This window comes from Osmia bicornis, chromosome 3, assembly GCF_907164935.1.
Source record: "Osmia bicornis bicornis chromosome 3, iOsmBic2.1, whole genome shotgun sequence".
Taxonomy (NCBI): Eukaryota; Metazoa; Arthropoda; class Insecta; order Hymenoptera; family Megachilidae; genus Osmia; species Osmia bicornis.
In genome coordinates, this window is record NC_060218.1 from 4,910,582 (window position 1) to 4,935,191 (window position 24,610).

At 43.9% G+C, this 24,610-nt stretch overlaps 1 protein-coding gene across 23 annotated transcripts in view; it reads left to right on the forward strand.

The window, feature by feature from the left end:
• LOC114871729 (dystonin) overlaps positions 1-24,279 on the forward strand; it is a 63,108-nt gene extending 38,829 nt beyond the window's left edge. For 8 of the 23 annotated variants that reach the window (XM_046284972.1, XM_029177985.2, XM_046284977.1 and 5 more), the window contains 24 exons: positions 909-1,055; positions 1,132-1,355; positions 1,430-2,224; positions 2,281-3,134; positions 3,301-3,590; positions 3,664-5,185; positions 5,260-5,429; positions 5,522-9,165; positions 9,403-9,414; positions 9,965-12,089; positions 12,148-12,395; positions 13,165-13,239; positions 13,545-13,716; positions 13,806-13,923; positions 13,998-14,227; positions 14,311-14,428; positions 17,195-17,346; positions 20,202-20,364; positions 20,432-20,569; positions 20,649-20,832; positions 21,373-21,435; positions 21,823-21,942; positions 22,511-22,570; positions 22,809-24,279. In XM_046284972.1, the coding sequence (XP_046140928.1) occupies positions 909-1,055; positions 1,132-1,355; positions 1,430-2,224; positions 2,281-3,134; positions 3,301-3,590; positions 3,664-5,185; positions 5,260-5,429; positions 5,522-9,165; positions 9,403-9,414; positions 9,965-12,089; positions 12,148-12,395; positions 13,165-13,239; positions 13,545-13,716; positions 13,806-13,923; positions 13,998-14,227; positions 14,311-14,428; positions 17,195-17,346; positions 20,202-20,364; positions 20,432-20,569; positions 20,649-20,832; positions 21,373-21,435; positions 21,823-21,942; positions 22,511-22,570; positions 22,809-22,968 (11,784 nt within the window). In that variant the 3' untranslated portion in view covers positions 22,969-24,279. The other 15 variants (XM_046284974.1, XM_029178176.2, XM_046284986.1 and 12 more) reach the window with 12 other exon arrangements.
• Positions 24,280-24,610: the final 331 nt, after the last annotated feature.

Genomic DNA, 24,610 nt, shown 5'->3' on the forward strand with positions numbered 1-24,610 from the left:
CGAATTAAAGGATCATCAGCATTCAACGTGTTAACAGGTTACCATCGAACGCACACGCCGTCATACCACAGAAACCGTTTCCCATAATTACATTACAATAATTCATCGAAGTAACGGAAAAATTATTCTGTTCGATACGATGCTCGTATATATTGATTTAATTCAGTTCGATTATTATTTACAAAGAGGTTTTTCATTTCTTTTTCAGGTATTTATTTACGTGTTCAGTTTTAGCTCGATCCTGTTTCTTTCTAGCACGAGTTTGCGGAAATCTCTGAGCACGTGTAGCATAGCTCGACACACGTTGATACTATTATCAATATATAGATATATTGATAATATAAATTATTTATACGATTATATATCCTGTATGCGCGAATTTATCCCAGTATCCCGTTTTCATCTATCGTTATTATTATCACTCGTCGTCATTCGACCCGATCGTTTTCTTTATTTTGCTTGTGAACGCGTCTAATTGACGAGAACGCGGCTTGTGTCCTCGTTCGCTTCCGAGACTGCATAGAAAAAGCCACGTACAGGACAAATTATGCAGTTCGATTACTCGCTGCAGATCAATTTCTAAAAAAACTGTGTTTTGTTTTTTCCTTTTTTTTGTTTTCTTTTTTTTTTTTTTTTTATTAATTGTTTACTTATATAACGTGTTACGTTTACGTTCCAAGTGTGTGTATGTGTTTGCATGCGTGAGATACGTTTTTTTAAGCTTACCATGTCTCCTGTTTTTAATCTTACCTCGTTACAGGGTGACCGCCATTGGTAAGAGGGTGGTTTTTCGTTTCTACTTGTTACTTAATAGAGCACGTTAGAATAAGTAATTTAATGCGCAGCCAGCTGGCTCGTAGCGATCGATACGAATTTGCATGTTTCCTTTTTGTTGCAAATCATTGTAGCAAGCGGTCGAAGAGAAGTACAAATTATGCGACGAAACGTCCTCGAGGTTGTTGCAATGGATATCCGAGGTCGAGGACAAATTGGCCAAGCAAGACAACGTCAAGGAAGATATCGACGAACTTCGAAATCAAATAAACGCCATGAAAGTAAGGACGATTCTAAAAGACTGAGGTATTAAAAGGGTTAACGAGAATTGGTACTAATTTGGAAATATACTTTCAGGAAATCAAAGAGGACCTAGAAGCCCATTCTCGTCCCGTCTCCTCTTGTCTCGATCAAATTCGTCAGGTGGTCCTGACCGGTAGCAATGTACTGTCCAGCGAAGAAGTGTCGACTTTAGAGAAAAATGGTCGATCCTTGAAGACCAGGTTCGACAGAGCCTCGGATCGTACCGAAAGAATGGTGAAACGTTTGATAGCTGCCAGGGACGAGTTGGTGAAATTCAAGTCAGTCCTTAAATCAAGAATCTCCTCTTTCATTTTTGCTTTCGATTTTTCAATAATCTGGTTTTTGTTCACAGGAACGAGTTGTCGACCTTCTCTCACTGGTTGGACAACGCAAGACGCGTCCTGGAAGAAAAAGAACACTCCCTGACCGATTTGAACAGGTTGAATAGCAGCACCGATGCCACTCGCGATTTCATCAGCGACGTTATAGCCCACCAGGCTGATCTTCGATTCATCACAATGGCTGCACAGAAGTTCGTCGACGAAAGCAAAGAATTCCTACACGTTTTAAATGAATTTCGAACCAGTTTGCCACAGAGATTGCCTCATAAAGAGCCTGCTGCCAGTCAGGACTCTCCTGTGCGCGGCGAGGTCTCCATTGTCACCGCTCAATACAAAGATTTGCTTTCACGCGCGAATATGTTATCTGACAGACTGTCTGGCGTTGGAGGAAGACAGAGAGATTACCGTGAATCCTTGGAGAAAGCGAGAAACTGGCTGAAGGAAGTGGAACCGAAGGTTCATCGAGCCATCTCCGAAGCAGTCGCGGCTGAACCTAAACAAGTTGAAGATCAATTGAGCAAAGCTAAAGCGTTAAACAACGAGATGCTTGCGAATGAACGACTGGTCGAGAACGTCAAAGTGACTGTGGAGGCTCTTCTGAGATCCCTGGATGGACAATTAACGCCAAAGGAAGTCGACGAACTGGAGGAGCCTGCAAAGGCATTGGAGGACAAGTACAAACAGTTGACCAATGCTATTGGCGAGAAGTGTCAGGAACTGGATGCTGCGTTGGTTAGAAGTCAGGGAGTGCAGGATGCACTGGACAGTCTGGTGCTTTGGTTGAACAACATCGAAGGCCAATTCAAGTAAGTATACAAGATTCTTAATTTGTACTATTCGAGCTAAGCTCTTGTTTTTGTAGAAACATTCAGAGACTAGCGAGTTTGCAAAAGGAACGTCTAGAAGAGCAACAGAGAGATCAACGTCTCCTTCAGGCGGACTTGGACAGTCATCGTTTGAGCGTGGAAGCTGTAGCGAGTAGCGCGCGTGATTTGCTCACGAATTCGAGCAACGCGCGAATCGCGAAGCGCATAGAGGGCAAGTTGAAAGATGTCCAAGGTAGATTCGAGAAACTGATGGACAAGTCATTGCGCCGGGGTGAATTCCTCGACGAAATCGCGCAAGCTCTAGGCGACTTCTTGGTTGATACGACGAAATTCGATAGCTGGTACGCTCACATGATCGAAGCTCTCGAATCCCGAGATTTGAGCAAGCTCGACGTCGCAGAGTACGAGAATAAAATGGCGAGTCTGATGGACAAACGCGAAGACCAACGGGCCAACTTCGAAGACTTGATTCGCAATGGAAAGAGCCTGATTTCAAAGAAAGACGTGACTGACGTTGCTCAGATCAGAGACAAGATCAAGGCCCTTGAATCTCAATGGAAGGAAGTGAACAATTTAATCGATGAGAAACAACGACTCAGCAAATCCAGAGCAGAACAACTTACCGCTTATGAGAAGCTTCGCGATCAAGTCATCGACTGGCTGACTCGCACTGAACACAAGGTGCAGGGTCTTGAACCTGTGGCCGTCGATTTGGAGAAGTTGAAGAGACAAACTGATGAATTGAAACCTATCCAGAAAGAGTATCGCGATTATGGCAATACCGTTGACAAAGTAAACGATCTTGGAATCGCGTATGATGGTTTGCTGAAGGAACGTATCGAGAGCCCGACTCGTCGTCGTGGTAGTACCAGTCCGACCAAGAGACCAGGTACATATTAGTCGTCTTTTATTTTAACCCCTCTAACATAATAGATAAGCCCCTCTGCTTAATAACATTACATTTTCTTCATTACATTACACTCATCCCCATCTGATCATAACCAGTAAACTCGTCTACACTCATACATTTTTTTTTCTCATTTTTTTTTTTGTAGTACGACGAATGTCACAAGACGGTCGCTCACCATCTCCCGCTAAATTGTATGCTGCTCAAAGTCCGGTCTCTCCAGGTGGTAGCAGCGGGTTCAGCAGTCGCCGCTCCAGTCAGGATGGTTTCCACCTGGAGGACTTGTCGCCAGTTCAACAGCAACTTTCAGAGATCAATAACAGATACGGATTGCTTGGTGTTCGACTGACTGACCGACAAACTGAATTGGACAATGTGAAGGATGAACTGAGAAGACACATGGACAACTTGAAGACGCTTTCTCAGTTCCTGGAGAAGGTAATCTGTTATCCTGGAGATAAAATGTAATTTCTATTCGTTGAAATGTTAATGTGTCCTTTCGTTTGTGTAGATTCAACGACAGATACCAAAGGAGGCGATGCCAAGTACTAAAGAAGAAGCAGACAAGACTGCGAGACAGATCAAGACTGTTATTGAAGAAATGTATGAGAAACAATCGTTGCTCGACACTACTCGAACCCAAGTGCGTGATTTAGTCAGACGTAAGAAGGGAGCTGCCGGTGTGGATAGATTGAACGATGAGATGGAAGACGTGACAAATAGATGGAAATCCTTCAGCGAACGTTGCAAGGACAGGATAAAGTTCTTGGACGACGTTAAAGACTTCTATGATACATCAGAGGGTTTGGCATCCTGGCTGGGATCAAAGGAGAGAATGCTGGGTGCATTGGGTCCTATTTCAGCCGATCCCAGAATGGTTGCCAGCCAGGTGCAACAGGTTCAAGTGTTGAGAGAAGAATTCCGTACTCAACAACCTCAGCTGGATCACTTGGTCCAAGTCGGAGAGAACATCCTCAGCGTTATTGACACTGATTCAACTGACGGTCAAAGAACAAAAGCCAAATTATCATCCATCTTGGATAAATGGTCTGATCAGTTAGCTCGACTCGACGAAAGGGCGCAGAGTTTGGGAGACGCGGTTGATACCAGCCGCGAATTCGACGCGAGTCTCAATCGTTTGCGCGACGCTCTGCAAGCGATATCAGACAATCTCGACGAGCTGACTCTCGAGAAAGATCCTGAAGATCAACTACGAAAGATCGAGAACCTTGAAAGACAGCTGGAAGGTCAAAGACCTTTATTGGCGGATGTTGAGGCATCTGGTGAACAGTTGTGCGAGGTCTTGAGCGATCCAGCTTCTAAATCCGAGATCCATGGAAAATTGGCCGCGGTTGGAAAACTGTACACGAATCTGCAGAAGAAATTGGACCACAAGAAAGCCGAGATCGAAGGAAATTTGCGAGATGGAAGACAATTTGAAGCTTCCTGCACTAAAACCTTGGGCTGGCTCGCCGATGAGCTTGGAAACATGTCCGAGAAATTGTTGGTATCAGCTGATCGAGATATCTTGCAGCAGCAACTCGATCACCACGAGCCTATGTATAGAAACGTGATGGGTAAAGAGCACGAGGTGATCATGCTGCTGAACAAAGGAAGAGACATGTTGACTAGATCTCAGAAGGTCGAGAATCGGTCTCTGCAACGGGACTTGGACAAAATGCAATCGCAATGGGATCGTCTGAAGAAGGACATGATGGATAGGCACACGAAATTACAGACTTGCGCGGAACACTGCAAGAAGTATTACAAGGCGCAAGACGCGTTCCTGCCGTGGCTGCGACAAGCTGAAGACAAATTGGAATGTTTGAAGCCAGCTTCCTTCAAACGTAAAGACATTGAGAAGCAGCTGAAAGAATTGTCCTCGTTCAGAAACGAGGTCTGGAAACATTCCGGAGAATTCGAGAACAATAAAACTCTTGGTGAGACCTTCCTAGGGGCTTGCGACATCGACAAACAAAATGTTAAAAACGAGCTTGGCGCTATGAAGACCAGATGGGACAAATTGAACAATGGTAAGCGTAATCGGTCATGGTTTCGTGAACTTTTAATCGTGTAACACGTTTTAATAAATTGACGGATGTTGTAGATTTAACAGCGAGAACACAATCCCTGGAAGACACCGCGCGACATTTGATGGATTTCAACGAGAACCTACGAGAACTGAGACATAGCTTGCAGCGTTGCGAGGATAAATTGGCATCGCACGACGCTCTTGGAGGAGCGGCTAAAGACCCGAAACTTCTCGATAGGATAAAGGTAAATAGTCTTAAAAATCACCTGTCCATTGACACCCTTATCCCTACTCTTCCTCTCACCATCGCACGCTATGAATCATTTTTGTGTTTCAGATTTTACGAGAAGAAACGACAAACCTAAAGAAACCCTTGCAGTACGTCAAACAACAAGCAAACGACCTGGTGAACAAAGCTCGTGAACAAGGAGTCGATGCAACGCATCTGCAAGACGAAGTAGACAACCTGAGTGATAGAATCAATGATCTACAAGCGAAGTTGGACGACAGATGCAACGAATTACAGAGTGCAGCAACTGCTGTTGCACAGTTCAACGATCACGCGAAAGCAATTGGTCAACAAGTGACCAGTCTAGAGAAGGAACTGGATTCGATGAGAGCAGCAGGCAGGGAAATCAAGATCATTAGAATTCAAATAGAAGAAACCTCGAAAGTGATAACCAAAGTTACCCGATTGTACGAGGAGGTGACTAGTCTGGAGAACCTTGGAGAACGTCTGGTCGATTACGGTTTCGCGGCTGATGCTGTGGCGACCAGGGAACAAGTTGCCAGCTTGAAACGACAAGTCGGAAAACTTGACGATCGCTCGAGGGACCGTCACGAGGAGTTATCAACCACTCTCGACAGATTACAAGAATTCTACCAAGCCCACACAACCGTCATCCATGAGATCGATGCCGCAAACGAGCATGTGAGGAGATTCAAGCCAGTCGGATCAGAAGTCGAGTCCATCAAGGTTCAGCAAGAAGACTTCCGACTTTTGAAAATTAATAAAATCGAACCTTTGGCTCGTGCCGTCGAAGAGTGCAACGTCCTTGGTCAAGCTTTGATCCAAACTGCCGGCCGTGACGTGAACACCAGCAATATCGAAAAAGATGTCGATAAGATGAACGAGAGATGGAACGATCTGAAGGACAGATTGAACGAACGCGACAGAAGATTGGACGTAGGATTGTTGCAATCTGGAAAATTCCAGGAAGCTCTGGAAGGTCTCCAGAAATGGTTAACAGACACAGAAGAGATGGTTTCCAATCAGAAACCACCATCGTCGGATTATAAGGTAGTTAAAGCACAGCTGCAAGAGCAGAAGTTCTTGAAGAAGATGCTGATGGATCGACAGAATTCGATGTCGTCTTTGTACAACATGGGTCAAGAGGTTGCAGCTGGAGCGGATCCTAAGGAACGAAAGATGATCGAGAAGCAACTGACAGAATTGGTAGGAAGATTCGACAACCTAACGGAAAGTGCTGCTGAAAGAATGGAGGCGCTCGAACAAGCAATGGGAGTGGCTAAACAGTTCCAAGATAAATTGGTACCATTGGCTATTTGGTTAGACAAGACAGAGAAACGTGTCAGAGACATGGAGTTAGTGCCAACCGATGAAGAGAAGATCCAGCAACGTGTTTCGGAACACTATACCCTTCACGAGGACATTTTGTCAAGAAAACCTGACTTCAGCGAGCTTACAGAGATTGCCAGTCAATTGATGGCTCTCGTAGGCGAAGACGAAGCTGCTACTCTGGCGGACAAATTGCAAGATGCTGCTGACAGATACGCTGCTTTGGTTGAAAGATCAGACGCTCTTGGTAGTTTGTTACAACGATCGAGACAAGGTTTGCGCCACTTGGTTCTCAGCTATCAAGAACTGCAGGCTTGGATGGAAGGCATGGAGATCAGATTGTCAAAGTATCGAGTACTGGCAGTCCACACCGAGAAGCTTCTTCAGCAAATGGAAGATCTTGCTGATTTAACCGAAGAAGTATCCACCAGACAGACTGAAGTGGACAGCACCACGGATGCTGGTTTGGAATTAATGAAACACATCTCTAGTGACGAGGCTCTTCAATTAAAGGACAAGCTCGACTCGCTTCAACGACGATTCAATGATTTAGTCAGCCGTGGTTCTGATCTCCTGAAACATGCTCAGGAATCTCTACCATTGGTCCAACAGTTCCACGACAATCATAATCGCTTGATGGACTGGATGCAAGCGGCTGAATCGGCTCTGCAATCCGCCGAACCTCGCGAGGATGAGATTGTACGATTGGAAATGGAAATATCGGAATATAGACCGGTGTTGGATAAAATCAATGCCGTTGGGCCACAATTGTCTCAATTGTCACCGGGCGAAGGTGCCGCGACTATCGAGGGTCTGGTCACCAGAGACAACAGACGATTCGATGCCATCGCGGAACAGATCCAACGAAAGGCTGAGAGAATCCAGCTCAGCAAACAACGTTCGCTAGAAGTGATCGGTGATATCGACGACCTCTTGGAATGGTTCCGCGAGGTGGACAATCAGCTGAGAGAGGCGGAACCACCCAGCAGCGAGCCAGAGATAATCAGAGTGCAACTAAAGGAGCACAAAGCTCTGAACGATGATATATCCAGTCAGAAGGGTCGCGTCAGAGACGTGATCTCGACGGCGAAGAAGGTGATACGCGAGAATGGTCAACACGAGGACACATCCACCATAAGAGAGAAGATGGAGGATCTCCGAGAAACGATGGAGATCGTCTCAGGTCTTTCCGCTGACCGACTCGGAGCACTGGAACAAGCGTTACCTCTGGCTGAGCATCTGCGCGATACGCACATCGGTTTGGTCAGCTGGTTGGAGGAGGCCGAACAGCAGGTCGCCATGCTTCCTATGCCCGCTCTGAGGCCAGACCTCATAGCAGCTCAACAGGACAAGAACGAGTTTCTCATGCAGAGCATCAACGAGCACAGACCTCTGGTCGAGAAATTGAACAAAACTGGGGAGGCTCTGTTGAAGCTCGTCAACGAAGAGGAAGGGATCAAGATACAGGACATCCTTGAAGCGGACACAGCCCGATACGCTGCCCTCAGAGCTGAACTCCGAAGCAGACAGCAGACTCTGGAGCAGGCGCTTCAAGAATCCTCTCAGTTCTCGGACAAACTGGAGGGTATGTTGCGTGCTCTTTCTTCAACCGCGGATCAGGTGCACGGCGCAGAACCTATCAGCGCTCATCCTGGTCGCCTGAGGGACCAGATGGAGGAGAACACTGCGTTGGTCGACGAATTGGCCCAAAGATCCGAGGCGTATGCTGCTGTGAAACGAGCTGCCGATGACGTGATCAGCAAGGCTGGTAACAGAGCCGATCCAGCTGTGAAGGACATCAAACGGAAACTGGAAAAACTGAACAAACTATGGAGCGACGTGCAGAAGGCTACCAACGAGCGCGGACACACTCTGGACGATGCTCTGGCGATCGCGGAGAAATTCTGGTCCGAGCTGAACGGAGTAATGTCGACCCTGCGAGAGCTGCAAGATGCTCTCGCGGGTCAGGCACCACCCGCAGCTCAACCTGCTGCCATCCAACAGCAACAGGTCGCCCTTCAGGAGATCAGGCACGAGATCGACCAGACGAAACCGGACGTAGAGCAAGTCCGTGCCTCGGGACACGAGTTGATGGGTCTCTGCGGCGAACCGGACAAACCGGAGGTGAGAAAACACATCGAGGACCTGGACCAAGCCTGGGACAACGTAACCGCGCTGTACGCTAGACGCGAGGAGAACCTGATCGACGCGATGGAGAAGGCTATGGAGTTCCACGAGACTCTACAGAATCTTCTGGAGTTCTTGCAAGAAGCCGAGGAGAAGTTTGCTCGGATGGGACCGCTTGGAAGCGACATCGACGAAGTTAAGAAACAGATCAAACAGTTGGCCAATTTCAAAGCCGAAGTAGATCCTCACATGGTCAAGGTCGAAGCTCTGAACAGGTAACACAACTCGCTTCTTTCTCTCTCCCCCCCCGACTTGAGAATTTGTTGATTAATACACGAAGTCCAGGAGTGTTGAATCGCGTTTCACTTGTACCGGTACTCCTTTCTCGCGCGGTTTCTCCCGTTTTTTGTTCTCTGAATAACGCAAGACCAAGCCCCTGATGATGGTAACCAGCGAGATTCTAATCCCAACTTCTTTTGTTTTTTCCGCGCCGGTTCCTGTGAACGCATTAGGAGTCTGACAAGGCAAGTCAACCTCTCTCTGTGTTGTTGCTGTAGTTAGAGCATGGCTTAAAATTCTTTATATCGTACAACGTACACCGAGTATACGCAATAGATCCCCGAGTGGTCCTTTCTTAATCTTATAATATCAGTAACAAAATGTCGTAATACCCTCCAGTTGACGATCGAATAATCGAAAATCCTTAACTTTCGATGATTTATTGAAATTCGAACGGTCCGTTGATCCATCGTTGTATTTGCCTGCCTGTCTGCCTGCCTGTGGATCGTGACGTGCCTGTTTTACTTACATAGATCATAACTTTGGTCCTGGATTCGACGATGGACGCGAGTTGACACGTATTACCTTTAGGATTATACTTCCTATGGTTTGTTGTATCTCTCCTTTTCCCCGTAGATTCGTCGATCCAGTATTTATTCTGACTAAACGTAAGAGTATAGGGTACCCTTTTTAAAAAAACAACCCCGTGGTGTACGCTTTCTCACATCGACGCGTACAGTTCGCGTTCAAGCGTCCAACGTGAAGCGATTTTAACATCGTTCGATGATATTTCAGGCAAGCTGCAGAATTGACGGAGAGGACGTCGTCGGAGCAAGCAGCAGCCATCAAGGAACCATTGGGAGCGGTGAACAAGAGATGGGATGGTTTGCTCAGGGGTCTGGTCGAGAGGCAAAGACTCCTGGAGAACGCTCTACTGCGTTTAGGACAATTCCAGCACGCGCTTGACGAGCTGCTTGTATGGATCGAGAAGACCGACGACACTCTGGACAACTTGAAGGCGGTCGCTGGTGATCCACAGGTAATCGAAGTGGAACTGGCCAAGCTGAAGGTGTTGGTAAACGACATCCAAGCGCATCAGACCAGCGTCGACACGTTGAACGATGCCGGAAGACAGTTGATCGAGGATGGAAAAGGAACTGCTGAAGCATCGACGACGGCTGAGAAATTGGGAACCTTGAATCGTCGTTGGCGCGACTTGTTGCAACGTGCCGCTGATCGTCAACGAGAGCTCGAAGATGCTCTCAGAGAGGCGCAGTCCTTCACTGCCGAGATTCAGGATCTTCTGTCCTGGTTAGGCGACGTGGACAACACGATAGTGGCCTCGAAACCGGTGGGTGGTTTACCAGAAACCGCCTCGGAACAATTGGAACGTTTCATGGAGGTTTACAACGAGTTGGAGCAGAATCGACCGAAAGTCGAGACTGTTCTTCAGCAGGGTCAAGAGTACTTGAAGCGCGCCGACTCTAGCAGTGCCGGTGGACTGAACCACAATTTGAGAACCCTGAAGCAACGATGGGACAACGTCACAGCTCGTGCCAGCGACAAGAAGATCAAGCTAGAAATCGCGTTGAAGGAGGCTACCGAGTTCCACGATGCGCTCCAGGCGTTCGTTGACTGGCTCACGAATGCTGAAAAGATTCTAACCAATCTGAAACCAGTGTCGAGGGTAATGGAGACCATTCTTAGCCAAATCGAGGAACACAAGGCCTTCCAGAAAGACGTCGGTGTTCATCGCGAGACCATGTTGAATCTGGACAAGAAGGGCACGCATCTGAAATACTTCTCGCAGAAACAGGATGTGATCTTGATAAAGAACCTGCTCATAAGCGTGCAACACAGATGGGAGAGGGTAGTTTCCAAGTCTGCAGAAAGAACGAGAGCTTTAGATCATGGATACAAAGAAGCAAGAGAGTTCCACGATGCTTGGTCCAGTTTGATGAATTGGCTCGACGAGACCGAGAAGACCCTGGACGAGGTTGCCATAGACGGTGGCCTCGGTGGTAACGACCCAGAGAAGATCAAGGCTAGATTGAACAAGCATCGTGAATTACAGAAGGCTCTTAGCGCGAAACAAGGTACCTACGATATAACCATGAAGAACGGTAAGCTATTGAAAGACAAAGCGCCAAAGAGCGACGAGTTCGCTCTGAAGGAACTCCTAAACGAGCTGAAGAACAAATGGACTACCGTTTGTGGTAAATGCGTGGACAGACAGAGGAAGCTCGAAGAGGCTCTGCTCTTCTCTGGCCAATTCAAGGACGCGATCCAAGCGCTTCTTGAATGGCTCAGTAAGTCACAGAAGCAACTGGCTGAAACTGGACCTCTTCATGGTGACCTGGACACTGTGATGAATTTGGTAGAGCAGCACAAGACATTCGAGAAGGATCTGGAATCTCGTGCTTCTCAGATGGAATCGGTAATCAAAACTGGTCGCGAACTTCTCAATAAAGCACCCGAAGACGCGTCTGCCATTGGATCTCAGCTGGCGCAGTTGAACGACCTGTGGGACACGGTCACAAGGTTATCTTCTGCGAAAACATCTCGGCTCGAGGAAGCTCTGAGAGAAGCTGAACGCCTGCACAAGGCTGTTCATCTACTTCTCGAATGGCTGAGCGATGCTGAGATGAAGCTGAGATTCGCTGGACACCTGCCAGAAGATGAACAAGAGAGCAGGAACCAACTGATGGAACACGAGAGATTCCTGCGTGAACTGCGTATCAAAGAAACTGAAAAAGATCAAACATTGGAATTGGCTCATATGATTCTTGGTAAAGCTCATCCAGATGGTGCTGCGGTTATCAAACACTGGATCACCATCATCCAGTCGAGATGGGAAGAGGTGTCCACTTGGGCACACCAGAGGAACCAAAGACTGGAGAACCATATGCGAGGACTTCAGGTAAAAAAATCAAATCAACTATAAATCAAACGTTTTTCTTACATCGTTCCTCTTTCAGGACCTCGATAACCTTCTGGAGGAATTATTATCGTGGCTGGAAGGTTTGGAGAACACTCTGAACGCTCTCGAAGCTGAACCCTTACCAGACGACAAAGCTACTTTAGAGATGTTGATAGCAGACCACAGAGAGTTCATGGAGAACACTAGTCGAAGGCAAAACGAAGTCGATCGTGTTTGCAAAGCGAGACAGATCAAACCGGTGAAAGATACCAAGAAGATATTGAAGGCTAAGTCACCAGCACCGACGTACGTTTACATTCTTTCGTATCTGGTTATCTTTTCACTCCTAGTCCCAAGATTTTTTAGCGAGTTCCCTAGATCGCCAAGGATCGCGCTCGTCGATAATCATCGAGGTAGACGAACTCGTCACTGAACGATACTTGATTTTGCTTCTCGATCTTAATTCGAAGCAGCGTATTCTCTTATCCAATGTTTGTTTTCGTTTGCGTGCGCTTTTTAAACGTTTGGAAAATTACACTTGCCCGTGCATGTGTTGCGTTTGATTCTTCTTCTTCTGTCGTACTTGTACTCCTATTTTTTTTTTACATTTTTTTTTCTGTGTGATCGATCAACGAGGACAACTGGAACGACAGAAAGGTGCGTTATCGAGACAAGTAGCAAAACGATCCGTCGTCGAGAGATTCGAATCGGTTGATTTTTTTTTCTCAAGTAGTAGCATGGTATGTGATAGCGTATCTTTGATCCGGAACACACTTGAAGCGCATCCAAGGCGGACACTGTTACGAGCATAACGAATAGGCCTGCGTGTGAATTACAGTAAAATTTCGCAAATTGAAAAATTCTTTCGTTTGACGGTAATTTTGAGCGGTATTCCGCGTGGCCTATTCTCTCTGTTTCTCTCCTCTTTTCTTCTGCGTTTTGCTCGTCTCGAAAAGGAAATCCGAGGATCGATCGCTGATTTGGGACTAAGCGATCGGTGCCAGGAAAACCGCGAGTTTTGTCGCGCGGATACTTTGTAGAAGTGTCGAGTGATGTGACGCATGTTCCTGTTTAGCCGAGGCAGCCCAGGCCGTGAGAGAACAGCCGATACGTTGCCGCACATCGGCCCAAGGTTCCCACCTAAAGGAAGGTTCGTCATAACCAGTCTTTTCGATTTTTCTAACTTGCCGATGCGTTGCTTTTAACCCCCGATAACACTTTCTACTCACACGTTTCTTCACAGTTTCATTTATCTTATTGGATCCAATCTCTTTGGTTCTCCTTCTTCTCAACTCTTCAGCAATTAGATTTCAATAAAGGTTCTTCAGTGAGTTGTTTCTTTTTTTTTTTCAATTCATCGTTCATTTGCTTCCTTCGCTTCTCACGCTTTGTTTCTGCAACTTCTGAATGCGATGAAGAGAAGAGATAACTGATGCTGTTCGTTTCCGTATATAGCAAAGGCGCTGAACCAGAATTCCGCAGCCCAAGGGTGAAACTTCTCTGGGACCGATGGAGACACGTGTGGATGCTGGCTTGGGAACGTCAACGTCGGCTACAGGACAAGTATAATTACATTCAGGAACTGGATCGTGTTGCAAACTTCAGCTGGGAAGATTGGCGCAAGAGGGTGAGCGTTTCCTTTCTCTTCATCTCTTGCTTATCTTGATTCACTGGCGTTCTTACCTTAATTTAACGAACACCATTGTTCCCTCGCAGTTCCTGAAATTCATGAATCATAAGAAATCCAGACTGACGGATCTATTCAGGAAGATGGACAAGAACAACGATGGCCTTATTCCTCGCGAAGATTTCATTCAAGGAATCATGAATACCAGTAAGACTTTTTACAGTTCCAGGCGCGATGCGAATGAAAGATATAAGAAAACTAAATTAAATATATCTTTCTAGAATTCGAGACGTCCAGATTAGAAATGGGAGCAGTCGCAGACTTGTTCGACCGTCACGGAGAAGGATTGATAGACTGGAAAGAGTTCATCGCCGCTTTGAGACCGGACTGGGAAGAACGCAGGACGTATAACGACACGGATAAGATTCACGACGAAGTGAAACGCTTGGTGATGCTTTGTACTTGTCGCCAGAAGTTCCGCGTCTTCCAAGTTGGCGAAGGAAAATACAGGGTAGCCGAGATTTCCTTACCAAAAAGTGTTAATGAGGAAATTCTATTGCATTTATTTAATTGAGATAATTGTCTGCTTCGCAGTTCGGAGACAGTCAGAAGCTGCGATTGGTTCGAATTCTACGATCCACCGTGATGGTTCGCGTGGGTGGTGGATGGGTAGCCTTAGACGAATTTCTATTAAAGAATGATCCTTGCCGCGGTGAGTATTTATCTTCAATCTATCTTTACTATTTATTTCTTTCAACTCCGTTACCGTCGAACTATACCGTCGGAATCGATGAATTCAGGATTAGAAATCTTATAAAAAAAGAAAATTTCAAACATCCCTCGACCGTTCCGTCTCCTCGAAACAATTATTACACCGATTCTCGATTGAGAAATGAAATTTCACTTCTCCCTAGATCCCTTCTCCTCATCCAAAGAGGCAGCTAAACGCGTTTATGTTCTTTTACCGACTAAGACACGCGTGTGAGATTGAATTTGAATTTTGTTTTTCAATTACATTTCACTAACACATCGTATGCTTTTTACTTTGAGTTTTAGTTTGAAGTTTGTGTTTGTTGATTATTAATCGGACACGATTGCTTTCCGCTGCCTCAGGGAATAATTGTTGCGGTTGTTCACAAACGAATTCACTCATCATCCCGTGAATATCCCGTACTAAAATTCATTCATATTAAAAATTACTATTTACTAACGTAATCCTCGTCGAATGTTCGTACAACTATCGTACTATCATTTTTGTTGGTGTCATTCGTACGTGTACGATCTCAGCTCCTGAGGTACCAAACAAGTGACTAATCATTAACTGACTCTGTGATGAGTTTTTTCTTTTTTTTTTCTTTTTTTTTTATTTAACATTTAAACGAAAGAAAAGCGTGCGCTCCGTAAAATTCACCTGCGTTACTATTAATTACGTTTCATTTGACGCTTGATCACTAACCACGAACGAATCTTTGTTCCACGAATCGTTCACCTTACGTTCTCGTTTTTAATTACAACTTTTTAGCAAGTTAGCATTTCTGTTCGATTATGTTTGCAACGAATAGAATTCGTGGAATGGAATTCGATCGATTATCATTAGCGAACATAGAGTATTTTTTGGAACTTTAGGAGATCCTTTGTCGCTTGTCATTAGTTACTCTATTAACATCCATCGAATCATCCTCTTGTCGATCCTCTGTTCCATTTCAAAAATATTTATTGTCGGTTTTCTAGAAGAGAATATTTGAGAAGAAATTTTATAATTACTAGACGATCGAATGAATAATAATTTCTCTTCTAGGAAACCGCAATACGTACACTACTGCCCAGAAATTTGGAAACATTTGAATTGTTTTAAAAAATAATTAAAAAGTCGAGATAAGTGATTCTATATACATTGTATTCTTTTGCTGTTCTCTTCTATATTACTATATAGGTGAAGTATTGAATTATTTATTTAAATTTCTTTGTTTCCAAACTTTTTGATGGTAGTGTATGTTCCATCTTGTTTCATCGAAACATCTCATTTTTTGATAATGCACAAGTTTGTCGACGTACCTCTTCGACATATCACGTGTACATTTTAATAAGCCTCGAGTTTATTGCATGTCTTCGTCTATTTTATCGAAATTTATTTTTAAAAAAACGGACCAACTAAACTCCTCATATCGTAATTAACCCGTCAAGTTTTTCTAATGCCGATACCGGACCCTAACAAACCGGAACAACATGAGGGTTGGTGTCCGCTCGGTGAGAATCTTTTTATATGGGAATAATTGCATACTCGTGGCCCGTACGTTTCACTATATTGTTCTTATTTATTTAATACTAATACAATGAAAGAAAAAGAAACATTTTTAGAAAAGAAGGTGTTACTTTAAAAATCGTACGGGCCATGAACTCGACGTTTCGTATATCCTGCATGATTGATACGTATTTGTACGTGTACATACATTAACTACGTTTGCTTCCCCGAAACGAATTCGATTCCTGTTGCGTAAAAATCCTTTTGTGTGTGTGGCATGCAAGATGGTGTTATGGTTTCGAGTCATTCTAACAACGAACCTTATCATGTATTATCATCATTTTACCATTCATGTTACTTGTCCCCTTCGATAGTGTTGCTGTTGAAAATCAAATGCTTTTGTGCTTCCAATTTACCATCGTTTATTAGATTGATTAAATTTTTCAATTATAAAATTGATTTTCGACTTCAATGCTGTTTGCATGTCATTCTCGTCTCATTTGAATTCTGTTTAAGGTATTAAACCTTATTAACCCTTTTGTTAAAAGAATTTATAATCATTGCTAGAATTTTATGGTGAACTAGAGTCAAGTTATAATACGTTAACGAAAGGGTTAATGAGAAATTGATAATAGATACTTAATCACAATCACCTTTATCATAAAACAGGATATTTATATATTTTATTCGAATCCTTCGATTATTATCGGACATACGTTCTGTAATACACTGTATTTTTTTTCTTTTTTTCCCCCCACTGTACACACACACGAACATACCGCGTGCGCCGCTATCATCACTCCAATTACTATCGCTACTATCGCTAATTACTATTAATCTTCGCCAATCGCTGCTACCTCTACTCTATATTTCTCTATTATCTTTTTCTATTCCTATCTCTTCTCTGCATATACAAAAATGAATTCAATTGCCCCTTATATACTCCGCTGTTGATAACGCGCATGATTCGATAACGCCACTGTAAATGCTCCTAATTACGTACCCTCGTTTGCTTCACCTACTATATTTTTAACTTTCCAATCTATACTTATCTATCTTTATCTATTATCTGCCCGTTTCTACTTTCTGCGCTCTATCTTTCTTTTTCTTTCCTGTATAAAAAAAAACAATGTACTCATTTGTAACTTGGCCCCCGCCCCCTTACTTTGATACACCTGGCATACATGTCCTGTAACGGCTTCCTTCTAACTTGCGTGCACGCAACACACTCTGTAGCCAAGGGAAGAACGAATATCGAGCTGAGAGAACAATTCATATTGGCGGACGGTGTCAGCCAGACAATGACAGCGTTCAGATCGAAGCCGAGTCCAACGTCGACCCTACAACGTACCAATATGTCGTCGGCGAATGCCGGGCCCATCACTAAGGTAACGTGTGTGTCAGATTCTCTGATTCCGTCGATGGATCGTGGCTCGAGGTCCGTCGAGTTCCGAAAAAATAGACTTGCGATTTCGCGAATCTTGGAGCTGCGATCACGATCCATCGAGGGAACGTTAACGCCTCGTTCGTGCGGTGAAGCAGAAGTTGCTACCAGGTGGTTTCTTAATTTAATTATGGATTCTTCCGTCGGTACCTGGTTTCGCGATTTCCGCTTACCTGTACGAACGAGGATTGGTCCATGGATTTACTTTGAAAGTTTTGAGAATTCTCGAATCTCGGTGCCTTTGGGCGCAGTTTCTCAAACTTTTCAGAGTAACTCTTATAATCGTAAACCTCATCGCAAACTCTGGATCGTTCGTTGATCCGTTCAGCCGGCCGAAACTCGATCGATGCTCCATGAGAATAATTGTGGGAGGTTTCCTTGGTTTCGATCTAATGTCGCACGCATTATAGATCTTTTCCTCGCCTATCGACTCATCTCGGTACCCCTGTCCCTTTTTCTTTCTACGATCTTTACCTAGCCGGGTCGAAATCGTTGCCGTGTCTTCTCTCTTCATCGGTAAGTACCAGCCAGTTGTACGAAAAAAAAAAAAAGAAACTGGTATCTAGATTTATTTAATCCTCCGCATGCGAGCATGATGGCTTTAGAAACGGTGTAGCGTTTGCCGCACCTAGAGCTACCTATTCTACCCCACGCACCCTCTCGAGGTAGTCGCTTCAAAATCTTCCCGGTTCCTCTTTCATTCGATTCCCATTGAGTTTTCAGCCTTCGATGTCCTTAAAGTCCTGGATCCTAGCCACGCTGATGCGTCTTCGAATCGTGATCAACGTGTCGTGAATCCTTGGCGCTTCTTCGCCGAGGGAATAGAATACCTCACCTCAGGAGATGCGATTTCACGAGACTACTTCTATTTTTATTTTTTTATTTTTTCTCCTGTTTTTTCTTCTTTTTTTATTCAAATTCTGTCTCTGTGAATTTAGACGTCGAGCGACGTCTCCACGGCACCTAATCGATCTCTGTCCATGTAACCAAGCGAACGGGAACGTTTCCATTGAATTCGATGTTAATCAATGAATTTTTAAAATAGTGAAATTATTTTTTCAACGATTTCTCGGAAACTTTAGCGTTCGCTCGATCTACGGACAAACGAGATAAACTGGTGTTCACCACGACACAATCGGTATATTCCTAAACTTTTCGTTTATGGTGTAGCGGAGGAGTTTATGAGCCAGCTGACGCCGATTTTTGAGAGTTTGAGGCAAAAGGAGGATCTCCCGTGCTCGTATCCCCTCCACATGCACGCCCCCTCTTATCATTGGGTAAATAAGAACTCTACTGTCTAATTTCTGCTGTCGTTGGTGTGTGACACAATGGTGTAACCAGAAATATTTGATATATTCATCTATTATTGGTTTTCTATTCAGTTTTTCTATTTTTTTTTAATCTTCCGTTTTGTTGCTGTTATCGTTGAGTGATTCGTCTCCTCCGGATACCACACGGTGTTGTATGACCACCGATGGTGAACATGATCGTTGCTCATCTCAACGCCCGACATGCCGATCTCGCGATCATCCGATTTCGTTTGATATCATTTTAATTTCCGTTGCTCAGCACCGTCTACGTTCGATTCTCACGAAGATACGCGCCACTCGAGTGGTTGCTGATAAAAACGCGTCTTATCATCGTTACATATCAGGATCGGCGAATCGCGTTTATACGCGATGCAACGATATGCAACGATGATACGAGAGGATATCAGTAACGAGCGGATATTCACCTTAGGACCGCGATTCATCCTCTCGACGTGGCATAGTTTGGACGAGAAGCATTATGCATGCGGTAGAACCTGGTAGTTCATAGCTTGGCAAATCAACGTCCAGATATCTTCGTGATTTAGTTTCGCGATACTTGAACAGCAAACCGCATGCCTAGCGTTTTTTCGTTTCCATATTGAACGCGTTCTCGGGGTATATTGATTTCATTTCGATAAATTTGTTAGCCTGATTTTTAAACTGGATGCCTCTGAACGAAATCCCCTCCCAAGTAGTATGACCCGGGATATCTCTTCCAGCTAGTTTCGGACTCGATCGGCACCCTCGATTTTATATAAATTTTTTATTCGAATTAGAATCCTTGATATTTATTCCTCGAGGGTGTCGAACGTTTTACGAACTATTTAGAGAATCTCTCGCGAGATGAAATCGGGACTCGCGTTTCCGCGGATACGGTGTACTTCTGTACCGATATTATGCATAACGAGATCTCACCTGTATTGCTGTATTGGTGCGTGCATAGTGGCGTTGATCGGAGACACTTCGAATCACCATAAGCTACTCTATCTCTCCCAACTTCCTCTGGTAAGTTTGCATGGATCTTTTATTTACACGTGAATCTCTCTGTCGAGTTATCACCACGACGATCTCTATTTCTCTGGTTTTCTTCATTTTCTTTTTTTCTTATTTTTCTTCACTTCCTTCGATCGATCGATCGGTTTCTAGCTGTAGTACGGTGGCCATGAAAGGTTGTAAACGAACGACCGAGCAACACCGCGATATTATAAAGTTTTTTCTTTGTACCGATGAGAAAATTGCGTGGTAGAAGGAAGTCTATTTAAAATAAATAAATTGAAATTAAAAAAATCAAATTTCCTTCTACTTAGCAATATTCATCGAGCATCGCTTAAACAGCATCGACGCAAAAGAAGAACTATCTCAGCTGTTTGTTTATCCGTTTGTTTGCTTATTTATCTATGCTGTGCATTCTCTCCTTCGGTAGATTGCACTTTTTCTTTTCATTCCTCCATTCGTTTCGTTCACCTGATCTGGGATTTCAATCGCGTAGGTGAGAGAACGCAGTGCTCGAAGCGTTCCCATGGGACAAACACGAGCATCCCGTTCTTCCTTGAGCGCCGGAACGCCGGACAGCCTAAGCGATAACGAGAGTTCCTTCAAAATTGGCTCCGCCAGGAAGACCAGTACGCCTTACAGAAGCACAATAACTCCAGGTACGTAAAAAAGGCATCCTTAATTTTTAAGTTAACAGACAATTTTCTAATATAAATTTTATTGCAGGTGGTAGTCGGCCATCTAGTAGACCAGCATCGAGACCAGCGTCCAGACCAACAAGTAGACCAGGAAGTAGACCAGCCTCCAGGCAAGGTAGCAAACCTCCAAGTCGTTATGGTTCCACACAGTCGCTCGATAGTACCGGTAAGAACCTTCAAAGATTAAAAAAAAATTCTCTTTTCATCTATCAAACAACAATGATCAATTTAATCGTTCATTTCAGACGATTCGAGCAACCTAAGCCGCATTCCTCGTAGAACAGCCGTCAGCACAACAGGAAACACACCGACTTCCAGCCGACATAACAGTGTTTCAGGAAAACGACTCGGAACACCGGTGAACGGCTCTAGTTCGCGACCCCGAACTCCCACCGGTCTGGTTAGCCCCGCCAGTGGGGTTCCAGCTAGGTTCGTACCTGTGAAACCCTTCCGCGTGTGTTCGTCCGAAAAAGGAAACCTGGAAATTGCGCAAGAACAACTAACTCGCATCTTGTCGAACGTAGATCAATTGATTTTCTCGCATCGTGTGTACAGTACCGAGTATGCTTTTCCTGAGGAAGAAGCATTTTATCTTCGATCGTTATATCGCCACTTGGATCTTCTACGAAAGGATAGCGTGCTCGGCACTGTACATTCGTGATAGAGATGTATCTTCGTATTCGCATCCCCGTTCCGTAAATGTTGGAATGATTTTTTGATCGACGAAATGTTCATTCGTTGTTCCCGGCATTTTGTACCCCGATCGTGTTTATTTTCTCTTTTTTTTTTTCTTTTGTTCCCCGATTTCTCCCGTTACTTTTTCGATAAACAGACAACACGCGGTTGTATTGTCTTTGACACACGATTTTAGAACTTAGAACGCCTCGTACCACGCACATTAACAAAGTCAGTTCTAAACGTGTCGGTTAACGACGATTAACATAAGTTTCGTTAATAACATTTTTTTAGGTTTGGCACAATCCATAGAGCTTCGAGCATTCCAACCCTGACTGGTGTCGGAACACCGATCAGGTAAACTGAATTAACGATTATAGAGAATTGGCCGTGGAAAGAAATTGGCTTTAGCTTTTAATATTCTGTCAGATAAATTCTTAAGGTGGGTTTTATTACCAAAAGAAAAATGCTTCTCTGGGTGCATTCAATGAATTCTCTTTCAAATTTATGTACATTTAATGCTCGTTGCAATGGTGGAGGTGATTCATACGTCATTTATTCTCTTCTGTTTTTCATTCTTTATGTTGGCTGTTGGTTTTCGTTCTATCGATGCTTCTCCTTTAGTCCGCGATTTTAGTAACAATTTGCAAGAATGAAATCTCGACGAGACGCGCGTCTGCGCAGATAGGTATCTTAGGTATGTTAACACGTTCAACTGATGATTCGATGATGATGATGATTTAGCCGCTCGAGGATCCCCGTGTACGTGGGTACTGATATTAAATCCCCGCAATCGACGACCAGCAATATTTCAACTCATTCTACGCAAAGCAACCACTCGACGGTTTCTACCGATTCTACCGGGTATGGCCGAACTACTTTCCCGCTGTTAACACTCGCTCGCTTCTCTTTTCTTTTCTTTCTGCACTTTGTGTGAAATGCATGCTGTACAAGTATCTTTTTTATTTTTAATATCTTTTCAGTTTTCTGTCATACTAGTACGAAGAATTCAATGCAGTTGATTGAGTTTTTATATTATTTTCACATTTAATTATTTTATGTTGGGGTGCATTTTTCAGTCTCAAGAGTGAAAGTAGCTAATTGAAAATTGGAAAAACAAATTGGTACCATTTCATTAACCCATTAACTGCCAAATTTTTATTTAAATGGCAAAATTTTATGCCAAATGTTTATATTTTTATGAAAAAAATATATACATATTCAAATCCCCATTTGGGGATCGTGGTAGCAAATGGGTTAATCACGAACGTTTGAATTTTATCGAGCACCCATTCGTCCTGCAACTGTTTCGCATTAGCATGGTATTTTAATTTGCATAGCCTGGCTTTTCGCTCCGTTAACGGCCGTTTATCGTGCACCGCTTGTGACGTACTAATAATTAAGTATCGTGTCTGTTTTCCAACACTTATAGGAGCAGCTCGATGTGTACAAATTCAGCAACTAACACCTCGTCGGCCGTTAAGCAAGCTAGGTAATCATCGTTACCCTCTGTCACTCGGTTTATACTTTGGTTTTCTCGCTTGATGTCATTGTTCTCGTTGTTGGTTGTTGTTCATCGCCTCGCGTGTATCATACCGATCAAATTCCGGTGAAACAGAGCCGGAATGTAGCCTGATACGTATCCGGGCCCGATCAGGCTACGTGTACGATCACGTTCGATTAAAATACTATGTAAAATATATTGTAACGATTATTGTAATTTTCTGTAGAACAAGGACACCGTCCAGCGGATCAAGTACCCCACTGCCGCCGTCATTGAAACTCTCCAGGAAACCTTCCGGCGCCTCGGACACGTCAGTGTCAACACCAGCCAGCCAAAGGAGAGGAAAACCAACGCCGATCGATCAACGTGCACCATTCCGATTATAGTCGCGCCACGGGCATAGTCGTTGAAAGGCCAAAATTGTTCTCGAAGCCGTGATCGTGTCACCGTGACCGAGATCGCCGCCTGTTTTGTTCACGGGGCATCCTCGTCGACGCTACGCTTAGGATATTCTAATAATATATTAACGATTCGAACGCGAGGGCGCCTCGAGAGAGAGGGAAAGAGAGAGAGAGAGAGAGAGACAGAGATGACATTCGTTAGTAAAGCTTTTTTGCTTCAAGGAGAACTTCATTTCTTTTTTTTTTTCTTCTTTTGATTAGGACCCTTGGAAGCGAGGTTCTCCTCGAGGATGCCCGAATCGAATGAAAGAGCTTAACGTTATCGAGATATTTTGTAAAAATATACGCATAGATAGCTCGCGTGATGCGCGCTCCTAAGAGAAAATTTATCCAAGAACGATGCGTGTCAGGGTCGTACGTAAAGGCGTCGTTGCGGCGTTATGTACGAGCTGATTAGCCGGTTTCGTAAGAGTGTTTCTTTACGGACAGATAGCGATAACGATTTATCAAATAATGTAATTGTAATTTTACGTTATCTATTAGGACTAGGTTTTTACCGGTCGTTAACACGAGTAACGTTTCATGTTCGTGAAAAGAAAAGAAAAAAAGAGAGAAAAAAAAAAGAAACCAGTCGCTGGTGTATGCGTATCCCGCGACCGTACGCTTGTTTCAAATGTTGCTGACTTTATCGATCAATTTTTCTTTTTCCGTTTCCTAAGATTCTCGTTACTTTCGTAAAGGGCCCCCGTTGGAAGGAGCAACGAATCAAGAAAGAATACGATGATCGTATCGTTTTCTTCGAAGAGTAGAAAAACCGCGATGTATATACTGCTCGGTTGTCCGGCTCGGTATCGTACCGGGAATCACTCCGCGAATAAGACAGTTTCCTATAAAAAATGAAAAAAGAAAGAAAAAAAAAAGACAAATTACGCTACACGCAACGATTTTGCCTTGAGTCTATCGCCGTAATCGCTTTTGCGCGAATCGTACCTGCCCTACCGAAACGAACCGTGGCTCGGACGAACGAGTAGGGCCCTTTTATTTATACACGGCCAGTTCTGACCATCTGGCTTGTTCGATAACTATATTTTGCAGAAAGGCATTTCCGACCTTCTTTTTTATGTTTTTTTTAGAATTGCGATTAACGCGATAGCACGATTCGTACGATGATGCGATTAATCTATTAACTATTCTTAAATGTTAATCTCCTGTTTTCGCTTTACTTGAAGGTTCTGTATCGTCGCTACTAATTGCAGTGGAAAAATATACGCAAACGCACACGCATTTGACACCAAATATTCAGTGTCTTCGTCTATATATATTCTTTTTTTTACTGAAGAAAAGAAACAAATTTCGTGTAAAAAGTATCGTTTATTATAATTATCTAATAGTTCATTGTGGTATATATATTTACAAATCATTCGCAAACTTAACAAGCCTATTTACAAATAACAAATTCACAAAAACGAACCGTAGCTACGCGATAGAAATCTTTACTTCCGTTTTAAATTCGACAAGAACGTTAGTGCCGTAGAGTAGGACGGATCGAACAGAACGGACAATCGATCCCGAGACTGTCCTTTGTAAGGGGCGCGAAAATAAACGACACAATCAGCGTTAAAAGTGT